The sequence below is a fragment of the Anarrhichthys ocellatus genome, unplaced genomic scaffold, assembly GCF_004355925.1.
Source record: "Anarrhichthys ocellatus isolate YVR2014 unplaced genomic scaffold, GSC_Weel_1.0 scaffold3, whole genome shotgun sequence".
NCBI lineage: Eukaryota > Metazoa > Chordata > Actinopteri > Perciformes > Anarhichadidae > Anarrhichthys > Anarrhichthys ocellatus.
Window position 1 is genome coordinate 10,375,605 of NW_022280033.1, and position 17,701 is coordinate 10,393,305.

The 17,701-nt window shown below is 40.6% G+C and overlaps 1 protein-coding gene across 4 annotated transcripts in view; it reads right to left on the bottom strand.

The window, feature by feature from the left end:
• The window catches only part of LOC116379120 (Kv channel-interacting protein 2), a 78,879-nt gene that overhangs the window by 16,374 nt on the left and 44,804 nt on the right, over positions 1-17,701 (bottom strand). Inside the window, exon 1 of one of the 4 annotated variants that reach the window (XM_031841072.1) lies at positions 4,071-4,737. The exons of the other annotated variants lie outside the window; for them this stretch is intronic. Within the exon in view, the coding sequence (XP_031696932.1) occupies positions 4,071-4,176 (106 nt within the window). The 5' untranslated portion in view covers positions 4,177-4,737. Of the gene's footprint in view, positions 1-4,070; positions 4,738-17,701 lie in introns of those variants that run through there. 4 annotated transcript variants of the gene reach the window in all.

Consider the following 17,701-nt stretch of genomic DNA (forward strand, 5'->3'; position numbering starts at 1 on the left):
ACACACACACACACACACACACACACACACACACACACACACACACAGTGCTGATCATAGCCAAATAACCTCTTAAGAAGGAAAAAGGATTTACCGAGCCTTTTGTATACAGCAAAAGGATGGAGGATGTTGTATGATGGAGCTAAATCTATAGTGTTCATCAAAGGTACACACACACAGACACACACATACACACAGATCAGACCATTCACATATGCGACAGACACCAGAAAACTAAATACAATATATATTTTGTATTCAAGATACCTATCATTGTCTGTTGCTAATCCATCATCAGAACAAGTTTTTCTTTTACACATGATCATGGCTAATGCTAAACAGCATAGCATTCCCAAACTCATTTGGAGCCGTTGAGCAAAAGTCTGATCAGAATGCTAATACACTGCTGATGTTTAGCAGGCATAATGTTTAGCATGTTCACCCTCTCAGTTTACTGTGTTAGCTAGCTAATATTTGCTAACCAAATTTTATCAGTCGCCAAATATATTAGCAGAATTTCTTCTATAGTCTTGTATTCAACATTTATATCTGCTGCACACCTTTGAGCCACATGGAGGAGCTTGAATGTTCGTATTGTTCTGATATTTGTCACCTACTTATAACATTGAATCTAATATGAAAGGCTAGCATACATTCTGTTTGTTTAACCGATGAGAGGAAATGAAAAGAATGAGATAGCCTGTTAACTCCGCCTAAATACATTTATTTGGCCTCATTTATAAAGTATTTAACATGTGTAAATGTTTTTAATAAGACACGCATGAAACAAAGTTGTGATTTATCGTATATTAAACACATATCTCTTCAAAATTGCTGGTTTACCTTTTCAAGATAATATAAGAGGATGCGTAAAAGTGCAGTGACATTTACGCACAAAATTTGCTCTTCACACGATTTATAGATAAGGCCTATTGTGATTTGGGTGGCGATGGTTTTCCATCATTAAAAAGTGGCTCCTTAGAAAAAACATATGCTTACAAGTGGAGTAATGACTGCAATGCCGGATCAAACAGCTGCACAGAAGAGGTGAGTCCGATTATATTTTTTATGTATTTATCTAACTTGTACAATAAAGAAGATGAGTTGAGAATTTAAACTGACACATGAAAAGTTCAAATAGCATATATACGGAATCTGCATATTTAATATTCGGTATAAATCAATGCCCTCTTGTCACATCAAGGAGTCCAGATCCTTGGATTTCTCCTTCGGTCCTCCACAGGAATCAAACCCAAATAATCGAACGTGAATGAAACAGTAGGAGCAAGGTAAGACGTTGCTCTAAATAGTTAAGGCTTAGATTCTGCAGGCTGTTTTGGCACATGGCTCATATATCCCGCTGCGATGGTATGAGTTGATATGAAGACAAGGAGAAACATTAAAATATCAAAAGCCTTTGAGAAGTGACGAAGCAGCATGGAACAGGTCCCTGACATTCAGGACCGCGTCAAGCACAGTGTCAGCAGTTTATTCTAAAAATCAAAGGCTGAGAGAGGCGGTGCATATGGCCGGATGCCATGCCTTTCATGCTAGAGAGTGACCACAGCTCACTGCAACACACATAGTCAAGCAGGTCGTTCCTAATTAGACACATCTATCCACTGAGAGACAGCGTGATCTAAAACGGGTGGGAGGAAATAAAATGCTCAGGCAAAGATATATTTTGCATCTTGAGTAAGTTGAAGGCAACAAATTCTATCCAGTGAATGTTTTCAGGACAAGAAAAGTGTGAAGGAAGTCGCTGTGTTGTTAGAAAAGGTACGCTGCCATCCAACTCAGCCCAGAACATCCCACTGTACAACTCTCCAATTCCCACCTCATAAACTTCTATGGAAAACACTCTAGCCATTAGCCATTGGCTTTAAATCTATCAGAGCCCTGTACACTTCCAGACCAGAGTGCACCTCACACATACTCTATGCATCTTCACACACATCCAGCTCTTTCTCTTTTCCTCTTTCACTTTCTCTAGAGAACACAAAAGTATATGCATGCTATGTGTGTGTGTGTGTGTGTGTGTGTGTGTGTATGTTTAATCAGCGTAAGGTCAGCTACACAGCTCATTAAAGTAATGGGACTCTCACAGTCTCTGTATTTTACTTGTCTCGCTCTGTCTCACCAGAAAATGACTCAGTAGGAGTCTGGCAAAAGGGAGAAAAGGCATTTCAACCACGATTAATATTTGATTCTATTTTTTCTTCCAAAACTGACTGAAACAAAGACACTTATTTCAACATTGCAAACTTTTCCATGTTTGTGTTATTCTTGTCACGCCAAAGTAAAGGGGGAAAGGGTTTCCGTTAAAGTACACACAACCAGTAAGTAGTCTGAGAGAGAAGTAAATAAAAAAACACAGCCACACAAGCAGCCAACTATTAAATTAAAGAGGAGTTAATTAATTAAAGAGGAGTGAAGCTGGCCTGGCAGACGATTATTATGAAAGGGGACAGATTACACATGAGTATGAAAGAATGCGTTTTACAGTTTCCCACGTGGGGAACACGTGGTCAAAATAGATCGGCTGATTAATCATTTGATGGCATCACCAGTATTTTGACGCAAATAGCAAACAGAAGCATGTGTGTCAAGTGTAGATCACATGCCCTTATATGGATTGTGCATTGGTTGCAAGCCTCCGAGTGAGCACATGATTCTGCAGATGGCAGAGACGCTGTATTACTCAGACTAAGTTCCCCCATTCAGAGAAAATTCATTAGCTTAAGTACTCACAGAGGATTTGGCACACGCACACATATTACTTCTGTCATATTCCATAAAGAATAGTCAAAATATAGGGAAGACTGATGCTCAGAGTGTGTATAAATGGAGCCTCCTGTGTGTGTGTGTGTGTGTGTGTGTGTGTGTGTTTATGCATGAGTATGCAGAGAGCTGTAGACTGCATGCTTTCCCTTCACATGCCGACTCAAAATGAGTGTAGAAGAGCAAATTCTTTTCATGAGAAGAAAACCAAAGACCCTGTCAGACTGTGTAGGGCACTCTGGGCAATGAGCAGAGTAAAACAAAAACACAATGGAGATAAGAATCCCATCTTCCCTGTTGTCACTAAAAGAGAATAGATAAGGGAGTGTGAACAAGGTAAAGTAGATTGGACTTAGGGGGGACAAAGCACAGGTCACCCAGATAAGACAAACAAGGCCTTGGTACGTGGTGACAGATCCTGGGGGTGAGCCAGAGCGGGACAAGGACCTTTTCAGTCAACCCTTCATTTACAGGCAGGGCGCTATTTGAAGTGTTGTAAAAGTATCATTCAGTAAATGTTTCATTTTGTTAAACTATAATTAAACATCTGTGAAATGACCTTCTAATTGAGTATATGGTCGACCGCTGATGAACCACAAATCAATCTTCTGTCTTTAAAAAAAAAAATAGTTTTAGTGTAAAACAAAAAAATCCCTTAATGAAGCACTGGAATTTAATTATGTTTGTCAAATCACATCAACTCAACCACAAAGCATGTTGACCTATGATCTGCAGCAAAGACAATGAGCCCTATTTTCTGTCTTCATACAGCTCCACGAAGGCTAATGGGACTACCGACAGTGAGGATGACACTCCCTCAGTGAGACACGTTTCTCTACACAGCACTCAGACCCACTCTGTCCATAGTGTTATCGATTAAATGGTAAAAGCACACACCCCAGGGGCAGAGGGAGGCCTCACACTCAGCTAAAGTTACTCTCTGTGTGTGAGTGTGTAAGTGTGTGAGGGAAAGAGAGAGAGAAAGAGAGAAAGAGAGAAAGAGAGAAAGAGAGAAAAGAGAGAGAGAGAAAAGAGAGAAAGAGAAAGAGAGATAAGAGACAGAGAGAGTTGCATGGCCAACAGTTGCACTGGTAACCTAAACCCTGAGACAGACCTGCAGCCCACTCAGAACCAGACTGAATGGGCACTGCAGATGAAAGTATCAGCGTCTCAGCTCATGCACACACTCGAAAAACACCCACCCCACCTATAAAATCTGTGAACTCAACTTTTACTGCACCGTTACTGTCCCGTTATTAAACCATTAAATCTCTGAGAAAATCCATTACCTTCCCCTCCGATGGGCTCGAACATCCCAAACTGCTCCAGAACCTTGATGAAGAGACCCATGACCACCAGCACAGCGATCACCTCCAAGCCATCCACATTCAACATCCTGTGGGACCGCCGTCTGTCATCGCCCAGCACTGCGCCACCGAGCCAGGTCGGGTCGGGCCAGCGACTGAACACCTGTCCAACTGTACCCAACCTGACCAGTTTGTCCAACTTTAGCTCAGCCGAGTCGTCTTCCACCTACTTACTGACTTGTATCCACTTCGATCTAATCTAGTATTCTAATTTAAGAATATGAGACTGATGGTAAAACTATGTTAACTGTAATAGAAATAAGAAATAAAGCAGCCTGGTTCGATGGGCGTTTCTCTTCCGTCACCCAAAACCTGGCCCCAGGCAACCCCTCTTAATCCCTGTTGGAGGCCACACTGCTGGAGCTACAGGCTGCAACACAGCTCCAGATTGCCACAACACCTGTGCTAAAGTTTAAGGTTTTTTGTTCTTTTCTTCTCCTCTCTCTTTCTTCTTCCAGGCCCCCGTTGAGTAATGGAAACTTGGGATGTGCTGCGCTAGTCCTTTGGCAGTGGTTGTCAGGAAGCGAGTGTTGTGAGGGGGAAAGAAGGAGTGAGGGAGAGGCGGCAGATAAAGAGAGGAGAGGATGGATGTGTGGGAGATATGGCATAGAAAATGAGAGAGAGAGAGAGAAAGCGAGAGAGAGAGAAAGAGAGAGCGAGAGAGAGAGAGAGAGACCGACACACACACACACAGTGAGACAGATTGTTTGGTTGGGTGAGAGAGTTGAGGTATGCCCTCCCTCTCCAGTGACATTACCTTCATTGATTTGCCTAATGTGGTTTCCTTGGTAGCTGGAAGAGAGCGGTAAAAGCCAGATTTAAGTAATGGAAAGAAACTATATTTATGTTCATCCGAATTCAATATAGTTGGGACATATATGGGACATATCAAATGTGTGTTCTCACTGTATGGAGATAGCCGCCTCTGCTTTGGAGCCTGTACGCCTGCCGGTCGATGCATTGTCTCATTAACTTTCTTATTGTGTCGCTATCAGAGCTCAATGGGCAAAGGATTGTTGGCTTTGGTACAGCAAATGCAAAACATCAAAGATGACAACAGATATAGGAGCTAAACACAACAATTTCCTAGATGCATACAGGGGCTTCTGGTGCTGATGTTACTGTGCCCGAGAGAGAAATATCTGTCTTGCAAGTAATAAAATGTGACTTTATATGAACAGGTGAGGGAAAGCTTCAATAACATCCTTCTCAAACAGAACTGTTACTTTAATATGAAGCAATCCCTCTTGAATTCATTGATGCCATGGGAAATTGTAGTCATCTTTGTTGCAAGAAAACTTTTGAGCTGCGTCTAAAATAGGTCCCTGTTCACCATACATCATACAGTGAACAGTCAATAAGAGAACAATTTTGCATACACATTTCCTCTTTACAGCTATCACCAATTGCTAGTCAGTTGTTGTGAATCAGTGAACCTTTCAACTCATACCCAGTTTATACCAGGTTTCAGGTCTTTCATTTTTAATTCTAATAGTTACTACTAAAACCCGCAGAACCACATTCACTTTCACATGCAAGGAGGCACTGAGTGGTTTGAAGGTATTAGGAGGGGTTTAACACAGGAAATGATCAGTCAGTCATTTTGTGATACTTTTGTGCATCTGCGACTGTTAGCCACTATCCGAGGTTCTGCCCCTCCCACCACGACTCCCAGGGAGGGTATCGCTTCTCCTAATGTTACAAAAATAAGTGTGATGTTCACTCTTTGCGTTCTTCCTTTCTGAATATTGGGTGAGAGGAAAAGGTTGTGAGAGTCAAGTCACAGCAAAGGTTTTTAACAAATGTGACTGCGCACACTCTTGCTGTTGTTTCTCTTTGTTGACATTCCTGTTCCTCCATTTTTTAACTGGGCTCTACGGCAGCATGCCACATGGGTCAAAGTATACTCACACGCATAGACAAATGAGTCAGACAAGGTGACAGGAAACCTAATCTTATGTCACGTCACTCTTCTCAAATATGGTGTGTATGCAGACAAACACGTCGCCACAGCAGAACAATTTCTCCTCACTCTATAGCAGTAATGTATACCCGCTGTATTCCTGCTGAGCTCCCATTTCAGACACGGACAATGTCAACAGAGAAATATTGAACCATACACTCACAAACGAGACAGAGAGAGGGGGAAAGAAAGAAATCGGAGCTTGGCTTGTTGGTTATAAATGATTCCTCCTCTGCCCTCTTATTTATTAAAACAGAACATGAAGCAACAAAGGAAGGACAAACTGAAAAGACACTAAGGTCAGGTCCCTCTGTGTGGCGATCTGCAAAGCACAGAGGGAAGAGGAATCAATTCTTTATTACCCTCCAGTATCTCTCCCCTCCAGGAGGATTGGTCAGCTCATTCTGGCTGTCATGATAGAAAATTGGACCTGCAGATGTGTCCTCTACTCCCTCACCTTTCTCCTCCCCTACTTTACAAATAGCAAATAGCTCTCTGAAAAATTCAAAACAAATGAGCAGACACAGTTATCACCTCAACTGTTTCCCCTCTACAGTGTCACATGACATGATTGTCTAGGAATGCTTTCCAGACAAAAGTGCATTTTAATCCTCTCAGTGTGTAGCAAGATGTGGCACATTGGGTCGATTTTTTACTTCTAATGTATTTGGATTGTCTCTGAATCCTCAAATATTTATGTGCATATGTGCAATACTTATACTAGAAATAGTTTGTGCTCTTTTGTGTAATGTGCGACAGGTTTTGTAGCCTGTTTATATTGTAGTTATTGTCATAAAAATATTTTCCTGCCGATTTCTTGACCACATTTTTTGGGGAAAATAGTCATAATGAGGCGTTTAACCGAAAGAAGGAAAGAAAAATGTCCTGAGGTTTCTCTCTTGACCCTGATGCCTTTGTGCCCCGGTGAGACAACTCAGACTGATGAAGTTCGTCATAGTGAAAAATCTTTCCACACACAGACTTGTGCTCTGTCTTTTGTCTCTGATATGACCTATCATATTAGAAAATAAAGAGTCACTCAGCTCTAAAAACAAAACACAAATTACCTCACTTCCTCTCCTTCCCCTCTGGCTCTGATTGATTTTTCCAAATTTTTTCTGCTGCTAAATACACTGTAAGAGATGCTGTCGGACGTGAGCACTGAAGGGAAGCCAGTCAATTGATAGGTGCTAAACTCGAGAGAGAGTGCTGATGGGTTCATGGGTTTTATGAAGTGATAGGCTTTATTCACTCATATCTCTTCAGGGGAATGTTATGAATCAGTAATCTGAAAAACCAGGTAGACAGACTGTGACTTGAAGCAGCGGAGGATTTATGACAGAATTCAGGCCTGCACGTTCTTATCTTGTAGTACAAAGAAATGCATTTGTCTACAGCGATGAAGGTCGGAACTTCATGGCAATAAAGCTGCTACGGCTGAGGCGTGTATCGATCCTTGCATGTTAAATTCTCTAATCCACAGAATGTGCTACTTGGAGAACATGACTATTGATCTCTGTTTCAATAAAGCTTGACCGACCATGCTTAAGTGAGCGAAACTCACAAACACAAGCACACAGAGAATCAATGGCAAATTATTTTTGAAAAAAAGCGTTACGAGTACCGAGATCAAAATCCCCCTCCAGCCGCCACCCGTAGCGCTTTCACTTGACGCTACAACATCACGCGAGGGCTGGAATGATCACCAAATCAACAAGACAGATGTCTTGCCAGACATGTTGTCTTTACTTTCCACGTCACACTGTGAGCTGAGCCACACAGACAATCAATACAGATATACAGTGAGATAGAAGAGATGGTTCGACTGGAAACTGAAGGAGGTAGCGTTTTTTAAACCCTGGGTCAGCTAGACTGGGACATCTAGTGGGCACAAAGGGCAAATATCAGACAGTGTAATTATTTTAATTGTTTGAAATAGAGCAAACAGTGGCAAATTCATTCATTGTAGTTCTTTTTTTTTCATCCATACTTTCCTACACACATGAGAATATCCAACTTCCTCGCAGTACCTTCCGTCAATGCCCTAATGCTTTGTTTTGTCCACTTAAATATACACTCCTGTATTCTTGTCACTTATTGGCTGCTGTATCAATGATATAAAAAATGCATTGAAAAACTCAAAACTTTTTAGAATGTGCTACTCACCTTTCCCCATAAACAGCCAGTACGACAGTGGGAGTATTGACATGATGATGAGTGCATAAATGCCTCCAATGACCTCCTTAGTGTCGCTCAGGATGACCACAGAGTTAAAAATCCACATACCCGACACAGGAGTGACCCCGATCACCGCTCAGCATGTGTGTTATGTGTTAAGCTGCACTCAGAGATAATCAGAGGCACAGTCGGGTTTCCCCGTCACTGTGGGTGGAATCACACACATAATAGTGTGTATCTGTACTTAAGTACAATGTTGAGGTACTTGTACTTTACTTGAGCCTTCATATTTTCTGCTACTTTATAATTCTACTACAATCCAGAGGAAAATAAATACTTAAATCTATTTAAATATTAATGCATCAATAATTCAAATTAAATGGAGTGGAATGGGCCACTCTGCATAATGACTGCTTTTTATGTTTTGTACTTTATGTATGTAATGACAATAATTTTGTACATATACTTAAGTAAGTAGTAATTCTGCAACGTGGTATACTTTTACTGAAGTAAAAGATCTGAGTACTTCATCCACCACTGACCCACACAAACACACGTCGTCATACACCACCTGTTTTGATAAGGCGTGTGTCGTTTTCCCTCATGATCTAGCTGCTATTGTAAATGTCTACAAAAGAAAAGCAGCCTACCATCATTCAACCATTCAACTGGTCTGAATGAGGCCCTTTATGTCCTTCATTTATGTATAGTTTGTGCTGTGACAGTATGTCTTATAAACTAGTGTTGTAGTAGTTGCTGTCGTGCTCCACGAGAAGACACAATAGATGTTGAGCAGCGACATGGGTGGGCCAGCACAGCACACAAACAACAGACGCAGCTACAGCTAATGGTAAAGGCTGTTTTGAGATATATACGGGTAACAATGTACTGTAAGCTTTTTGACGCTGCAAGCACACAAAAAAAGTTCAAAAACAGCAAGGTTCAAAACAAACAATGTATTATTTATACCACGAATTGAATGCAGAGTGAGCGCACTTTGAATTTCACTGTACCAAGGAGCAGGTGCTGGATGGCTAGAGATCTACTGGGAGAAAAGAAAGAGAATGGGAAAGAAGGTTGAGAGGGAAGAAAGACAGACCAGCAGTCTGTCAGAGAGGAATGAGAATTACAAAATAATACAGGAGCGAGTCTGGATTGTGGAAATAATATAGAAGGTGAGGGTGCATTCGGAAAGGAGGCATCTTAAAATAGAAATGTATTGAGAAAGTCGCCTTCATCACGAAAACACATCAGTGTCACAGTATGTTCGGTCAAACAAGTGCAACTTCAATCAACCTCCACTAGAGGTCAGTGTAGATTAAAGTATTTACATACACTTCAAAGTATTTCAAGCACACACAGAGACGTGAATGTGCACAGAATGTTCTGGTAGATAGCCCTACCCCTGACTTTCAAATGTTCTGTCCATATCCACGAGACTGATAAAACATGCGGCAGTTTTGAGCTGGTGCCAAGTCTGTAACACCATCTAAGCAGCAAGTCCTTAGCTTCACCTTTAATAGAACAGCATACAACGCCTGGCACAGAGCCGAGTGCTCTGGCGGTTGGCGAGACGAGGTAATAACTGAAGAGTCACAGGTTTAATGTACATCAAAGGTAAAAGATCTTTAAAAAAAGACCTTGACCTGTACAGTGACCTGACGTGGCTAACCTGTGCTAGCAGTGCAGCAAAATGCCTGACTTTAAAGGGAATCTGCATAGAATACAAAACACCTTTAATTACAGCATGTGCACATTCTCTGTCACTGCGTCTGTTAAAGGAATCAACTGCCAAATGAAGTCATCATTTTGACTGACTCAGTCGAGTTAAGGGCAAATACTGTTGCTAGGCCCCATAGTCCATCCGTTTGAATCTAAATGAATGTGTCAGTTGAAAAACAGGACAGTGGCAACAAACACGTGGAGCTGCCGCTACGCTTATTCACCCGCTAATCAAAAGGGACAAAATGATCCAACCTATAATAAAAGACAAATCTGCCTGTACTGCGCACACAAAACTCTGCAAAGTCACTGAGGGTGGATGACACACTCTTGATGAGCAAGCATAAAAATAAAAACACACACACACACACACAAGATGAATTATCAGGAATCAGTACCTAAACATAGGGACAATTTGTTTATGAGTCAAATGGTGCAGCCAGTTGTTTACATAAGGGAAAGAAATATAATGTAGAAAACTGTGGAGGTAGAGAAAGACTGGAGATGTCATCTCAATGGCTAATTCGTTTTTAATGATAAGCATATTTAATGGGAGAGGAGAGGAGACAGGAAAGGAGTTAAAGCTGTGATTGTCTCTGACAGCCAGGCCCAGTCAAACGCTCTATTGTGTTAAAACCTGTCAACTGTCACCAGCGAGAGTGGGCAAGAGAGAAATAGACACGACACATAGCATCAATTCCCCAGTTTTGGGTGCACACAAAGCCACACACACACACACACAAACACGTGTGTGCGCGTGTGTGTGTGTGCATCTGCTCCATCCATTTTCACTCTGCTCCATGTATTGGTAAAACCGACACGGACAGGCATTCCCATTTAATCTATTATATTGCGCAGGTGAACGTATTGATCCAGCATACATGCATAGCACACATGGTAACATACACACACAGTTCAGCATGTGCTGCACTGCACACACAGTTAAGTTTTTGTGCCGCTGTCTCTCTGATATTAGAAGACCTTGTGGACATGACAAACTTCATTATCATGGCCGTGCAGGCAACGGTGCCCATTAGTATTCTGCAGAGAGGGCACACCTACCAATACATGCATGCAGGCAGAGTGGAGTTAGAGGAGCTGCATATACCTCCCAGAGGATCTTTGAAGTAAACAGTAGTTGTCTGAAGAGATTTCTATTTCCAGGCTTTATCAATCAATCCTTGCCAGCAGGAATACGATGGGTCATAGCCATGATCAATGGTTGTCTGCTGGTTTTCTCACTATTGACCTCTTTGTTTGTTCACTCATGAGGTCCTCTATGTCCTCAACAGTGTCTGTCTCTAGCTAATAAAATAGTTAAAGCTTATGCTGGCGTCGCCAGCATTCTGTGTGTCTGTGTGTGTGTAAGTGAAGATATATTAAAACACAAGCAGATAAAAAATAAAAGGGGTCCTAAATCAGGCACTGATTCACACATTCACTAGGCCTTATATACAGTAATAGAACCTCAATAGTTTACTCTGCAGTGAGCAGTAAATAGACATCACTAATGAATCACCATCATTATGCGTCATAACTGACAGTCACCTGTCACAGTCATTTTCTCATCTGCAAAATGCAGAGCATTGACTTGAGGGATTGTTAGCAGAAAGTAGTGTACATGCCATGAACAACACTATTGTAGTCTATTGTGGTGTTATTGTGTAAGTGTATTTTAGGGCTACATTTACTTAGACGGTCAAATTAAATGCTGTACAATAAATATAGTTTATTATAGAGTAAATAGGGAGCAATTTGAGACACTTTTGGCTTAATTCACTATTGTATATGTTAATAGAAACAATGACTGTTGTACCTCCAAAGGGAACTTAATGTTAATGTGCAAATAAAGTTCATTCACAGATTTTTACAATACCTTTGCTCTAACTGTAATCACTATCATTGATGTTTGTGTGTGTTTGTGTTTTAGCTAATACGGTTTTCAATATATATATATAAATAAATAAATAATTTGACTGACCCATTGTCTATTCACACATGGCTATGATTGCATGTGTGTGTATTTACATGAAGGCTGTTTACATATGGCGGTAAAACAGGAGTCACATATTGCCACAAATGCTCTTGTATGTATTGTATTAAGTTAACACAGAATGAGGGAACCTTAAGTGAAACCCTCGTAACATGTGGTGAGTAACCAGAAGCTAAATTTCTGGAAATCGTCCACACCCCACCGCGCGCACACACACACAGACACGCCCACACACAGACACACAGTGATGCTGCTTTTGTCTTGTGCTCCTTTTTCACAAAGGCAGGTAGGAACACGGGTCATGAGGTGTTACAGTGTGGAGTGGGCCTCCACAGCTAAAAATAGCCCTGAGAGGAATCAGATTTGGAGAACTGGGGGTGGGAACTGATGGGATCACACATACCCATACCTGTGTGTGTGTGTGTGTGAGCACATGCACATGTGCGCACACACACACAAAAGGCTTGGATCTGAGGAAATGGAGTCAGACTGACATCATGCAGACTCAAGAGATGGACAGAACAGAGAGTAGGAGCAGACTGAACACATCTCTGTGATTGATAGGAGGGTGTGAGGTGAGAAAACTAGGGAGGAGCAAACCGCGGTGGTGATGAAATTATTAGTTGTGACGTGAACAATAACGACAAGGGAACAAAGGTGAACTCAAGATATAACGGCACACTTTGACATGTAATACGTGACACGCATGTGAAATGTTGAAGTATATCTAGTAATCATGTGTGCTCTGAACATGCAACCTTTCAAGGACATCACAGTATTAATAACGCATGACACACTTGAGTAAGACACATAACTGATGTGGTGTATGTTCTGGTTTCTATACGAATCTGATTTGAATATGTTTGACTTGCAGCAAGGACACAAAGACTTGTTTGTGGGGGCAATCAAATAACTAGAACTACTAATACTACTAACTCGTACTTGTTGGTATAATATTATACTTGATCAAGAGTGCTAATCTAGTACACGCTGCTCATCCTCCATGGAGTATAATATTTTGCCCTTTACGTGCCCTTTTGTTGTTTTATATCTACAAAGCAAATAATGAACTTTGATGCAGTGGTTCCTACATAAAACACAAGCACGTTGTGACTACAAAATCTCGTAATCTTTTACATAAATTAGAAACATGATCAGAATTTCATCTAAAACTGTAAAATCATCCAAATACATTATTGGAAAAAATAAATCATATTTTTATTAGAAGAGTAAAAGGTTATTTTTGTTTCCTGTGTGTGTCTGTCTGTGTGTTTTTTGTGTTACAAAGTCTTTAAATGACATATCACCTCACAACTGTGACAGCCACCCAGAGGCATGGTTACACACACACAAACATATTTCTGGAGCCCAAAACTGGCTGACAGACATCAAGTTGATGCAGCGCGAAAAGATGACAGACAAGTGCCACTCAAGAAGCTGACTAGCAAGTGACACATTTACAGTCACGGAGAGAATAGAGCCGTTGAGCGTTATTGTCAATCAGGAATGATGAAGTCTCTCAGCGGGGCTTGACATATTTAATCATCTATTTAATTATTTATTTAATAAGTTTGTTGCTTGTAATTTTATTTTGTACAATTATTCAGCCGAGAAAAGTTTTGTAACCCCACATGTATCTGAAAATATAATTTAGAGACAATAGACGCATTCTACTCATCCCAGCTTCAGTACTATCTCTTCTTTAACTTTGTCGCCTCCTTCAGCTTCTTCCTTCTCGCTGGTTGGGTTTCCTCCTGCTTAACTTCGCTTCCTTTTCTCTTTTTATGCATCACTACCCCGGAACACACTCCTATCACCACAATCCTTTTCCTCTCTCACCCTCTTCTCACTCTCTCTTGCTCCCTCTCCGTCATGTTGACTAGAAGTCCGCAGCATAGCCTCTCAAGGTTGTCCGAGGCCTGGCGTCCTCATGCCTGGATGGCTGAATGGAACAGGCAGCTCTGTCCCAGTTGGGGACCATCAGACTTTTAGTGCCTCTGACCACCAGCCTCCCTGCTGGATAGGCCTGATGTGCATCCTTTCTTTGTTTGCACCCACTGTTGTCCATTACAAAGAGTGTGACCCAGAAAGAAAGACCGAAGGAGGAAAATAAAAGAAGAGGGATGGGATAAATCTAATTCAATGTTCCTTTAAATAAGTCACACATGCTTGTGTTTTTCTCTCCAATTTTCAAATTGACTGTATTTTCACATTGGCATATAAATATGACTTAAGGTATAATGTTTTACTCCTATATTTTGGTTTGTTTGAGCAGTTGAGAAAGATGTCATTTAAACAACCACACAAAGGTCGCCTGGATATGTGGGTCTCTGTCATCTTCCAGGTGGACTGAAGTGAAGTCTGTTCATGGTGAGAAAACAACACGGACCAACAGCTGATTATTATTCAGATCATGGCAACCTGTTTCCAATTTGCAGAGGTGTCACACACTTTACCTACTTTGTGTTTTTCTAGTGGCACCTCTCTGATGGATGAGCTTACAGTCTAATGTTCATATTTCTTTGTGAGCATAGATCCATATTGAAATACTGCAGTGCCCTATAGTGTGTCAGCACACATACAGTTTATTAAAAAATGAGTCACTACATAACATCTGTTTTTCCATTAAGCTTACACGTCAGGGGGTTTCTTAATTTAACATGATACAAACATCTACAGTATTTGTTAGAGCTGAAACAATAGCAACTATTTTCATAAATAATTGATGATCTTTCATGCTAGTGAATTGATTATTTGGGGGGTTTAAAAAGACAAATTTGAAATGTATGAAGATTTTACAATGTTATATCAGGCTCTAGAAAATATTGTTGATTTTCTTTTGACCAAACAATTTCTCAATTAATCGACAATGTAATTGGCAGAAATTAATCAATTAGATTGCAGCCCTTGTATAACTTTAAAAAAGCTGTGAGCTTCAGCCTCCTGTGGATTCACAGGTCAGAGTTCACCTTTTTCACCTTTTCCCTGCACAGATGTGCCCAGTCGGCCAACAGAAACAGTGGAGACGTTATTATTCCAGCTTGTTTCTTCACTAGTCGTAGTACATTATCACACTACCAGACTACAAGCTGTATTGTCACTCACGTACACTGTTTGTCATAATCAATATTCTTTCATTATCCGCATCAGAGCCATGGCATCATTTCCTTTTTGTACGGGGAAATATAGTTCAGTGGAAATATAGAGTGGTCATACCTTTAGACCATGAGAAAACATAAATATAACTAAAGTCATACTTTTGTAACATTACCTCATACATGTCTATTTACATACAAGAAAGGTTATTCAAGTACACTTTTCTATAATCTGTTATCACAGCACTAGCTATAAGGTGCTCTTTTATGTAGTGTACGGCTGCAAAAACAAGCCCTAAAGTGTTAAATTTGCAGTGAAATTAAGAGTCGGGTGTCCACATTGTGCTCACATTCATACAGCAGTGGGAGTATAACAGAGATCCCGGAGGCCTTTAATAGCTTACATTTATTCACTGCTCTGATAGCTATAGTTAGCAGTAAATTTATCCACCTGCCAAGAGAACTTGTCAACGGAGGATGGAAAATACACTTCCATTGAGTTAGTTAGGCTTTAATGACTGAGGGGCTGGCTGGAAAGAGCTGATTAGAAAATTAATTATTTATCAAAATACTACTAAAAATTTCCCCTGAAGAATTGAGAGCAAGTCATTAAGGTGAAAATTGAATGTCCCGAATTTCATATCAAGAGTATAGGTCTTTATGTATGAACACATGCCTGTGTGTTGGGGATGCTTCTCGCTGCATGTATGGTTCAGTGGTGGAGGCTCAAGTGTATCTGTGTCTGACGGAGATTCGTCGATAATAAGGAAAGATCAATAACCTAACACACGGCCACAGCCAGTCCTCTCTATGCATTTGTCCAGGGTCAAAATTAAACTAGTAGATGGTGTTCTCATTCAGTTTAGAACTATTTAATCCTCTCTTTATCTAACAGTCTTGCATAACTACAGGCCCACTTGTTTTCCTGGCCAGGGTGGTTGTTGAAAACAAATGCAGCTTATCATGTCATCAGTTTAGTGGATGTGAATGGATTGACTTTACAGCTGGCTATTCCACAGAAAGTCTAATTCTCTTAGCTCTAAAAGATTTATCACTGGCTGCTGACACGGAGCCATCAGAAATATCGGGGCCGGTTGTAAGTTAATACATAAGTAACCATGTCTTCAATATAGGACATTTTCTGTATCGTTGCAAGTTCAACTTCAGCGGTAAAGAGGGTTGTTTTTTTTTCACCATATGATACATGCAGACATGAATGTCGGGGCTACCTGGATACATCTGAGAATTTTGCTCTCTGTGCAACAATGTTACTCATTCTCTCCGAGTGCAGAGAGAAGTGAAAAGGTTGAGGGTGTTTCACTTGGCTAGTCAGAGTTCAAGGAGAAAGACCTGGAGCAAGTGCCAGTTGGAGCACTATAATATTTCAAGCCATATTTACATTCTATATTTACTTTATTTATATATTTTACTTTTATCATACAGACTTAGGACAACCTATATGTTAATGTGTTCTTCATTCTTGTGTGTCCCTCTGCGCCTGATGTGCATTATAATAGATCATTTCTCAAAGTAATGGGCGTTTCAGCCAATTAACTACAAAAAATGTATACCCAGCAAAAAATTTAAATAAAAATTGTTCAGTTCATTAAATGGAAACTTTTCAGACAAAAGTTGAAGGCTAAAAGTAACAGAAAATGAGTGCCTCGTGTAAGTATCTGTGTTTCAGCACCATGGACAGAGACACAGAGAAAGACAGCTTGAATAACTAAGATGTCCAGTTTCTTACTATTTGTTTTCCAAACACAAGAACAAAACTTGAATACATGTAACAACTCAAACAGCTAACCGATGCAAGTGTCATTATAGCAAATGCCAATTTGCAACACCTGTCCCCAGAAGGGCTTTTAAAGAACTAGAGATTATTTGGATTCAGGACAGAGATGAATCAGTTACAGCTTTACTGCACCGTGTCAGATTATACTGCAATATATTGATGAGAATAAGATAGGATGTTTAATCTTTAAGAGAGTAGTTTTTGGATGCATGTTTGCTCAGACAACAGAATTATGAGACCGTCACCCCTCCATACTCTTCCCTCTATGCTGAAAAATGTTCTGCCCCCACCAGTCCTAATCCACCATAAATCAGGCTTTACTAAACCCTTCAGAAACTATACGAGTTAGCTCATGTCTATAATCTGTGGTTATAACCAAGCCAACCAACAAAGCTTGTACAAAGCTTATTCACACATGAGAAGCATCATGGTCTAATTCTGGGGGGATGTATCAATCCTAGAAGAAGTTCCAGTGAGAGAAAAACAATCAAAAATATAAAACATTTTCCTTCAGTTCCTCCTCTGCGTCACATTTTTCTTTTCCTCTCTCTCCAACACCCCCTTTCACACCTATTTTGCCCCCTTTCACTCCCCACACTCCCTGCTGCTAATATGATTTTATTTTTAGCACATTTGAGGTGTGTGTGTGTGTGTGTGTGTGTGTGTGTGTGTGTATACACATGATAGATGAAGCTGATGTTTCACATCTCTCTCGTAAGGGGGAAGAAGATGAGGGAGGGATGGAGGTGAAGGGAGCGGAAGTTGAAGGGGGGATAAGAAGCAGGCTTGAGAGCTGTTACTATGCAG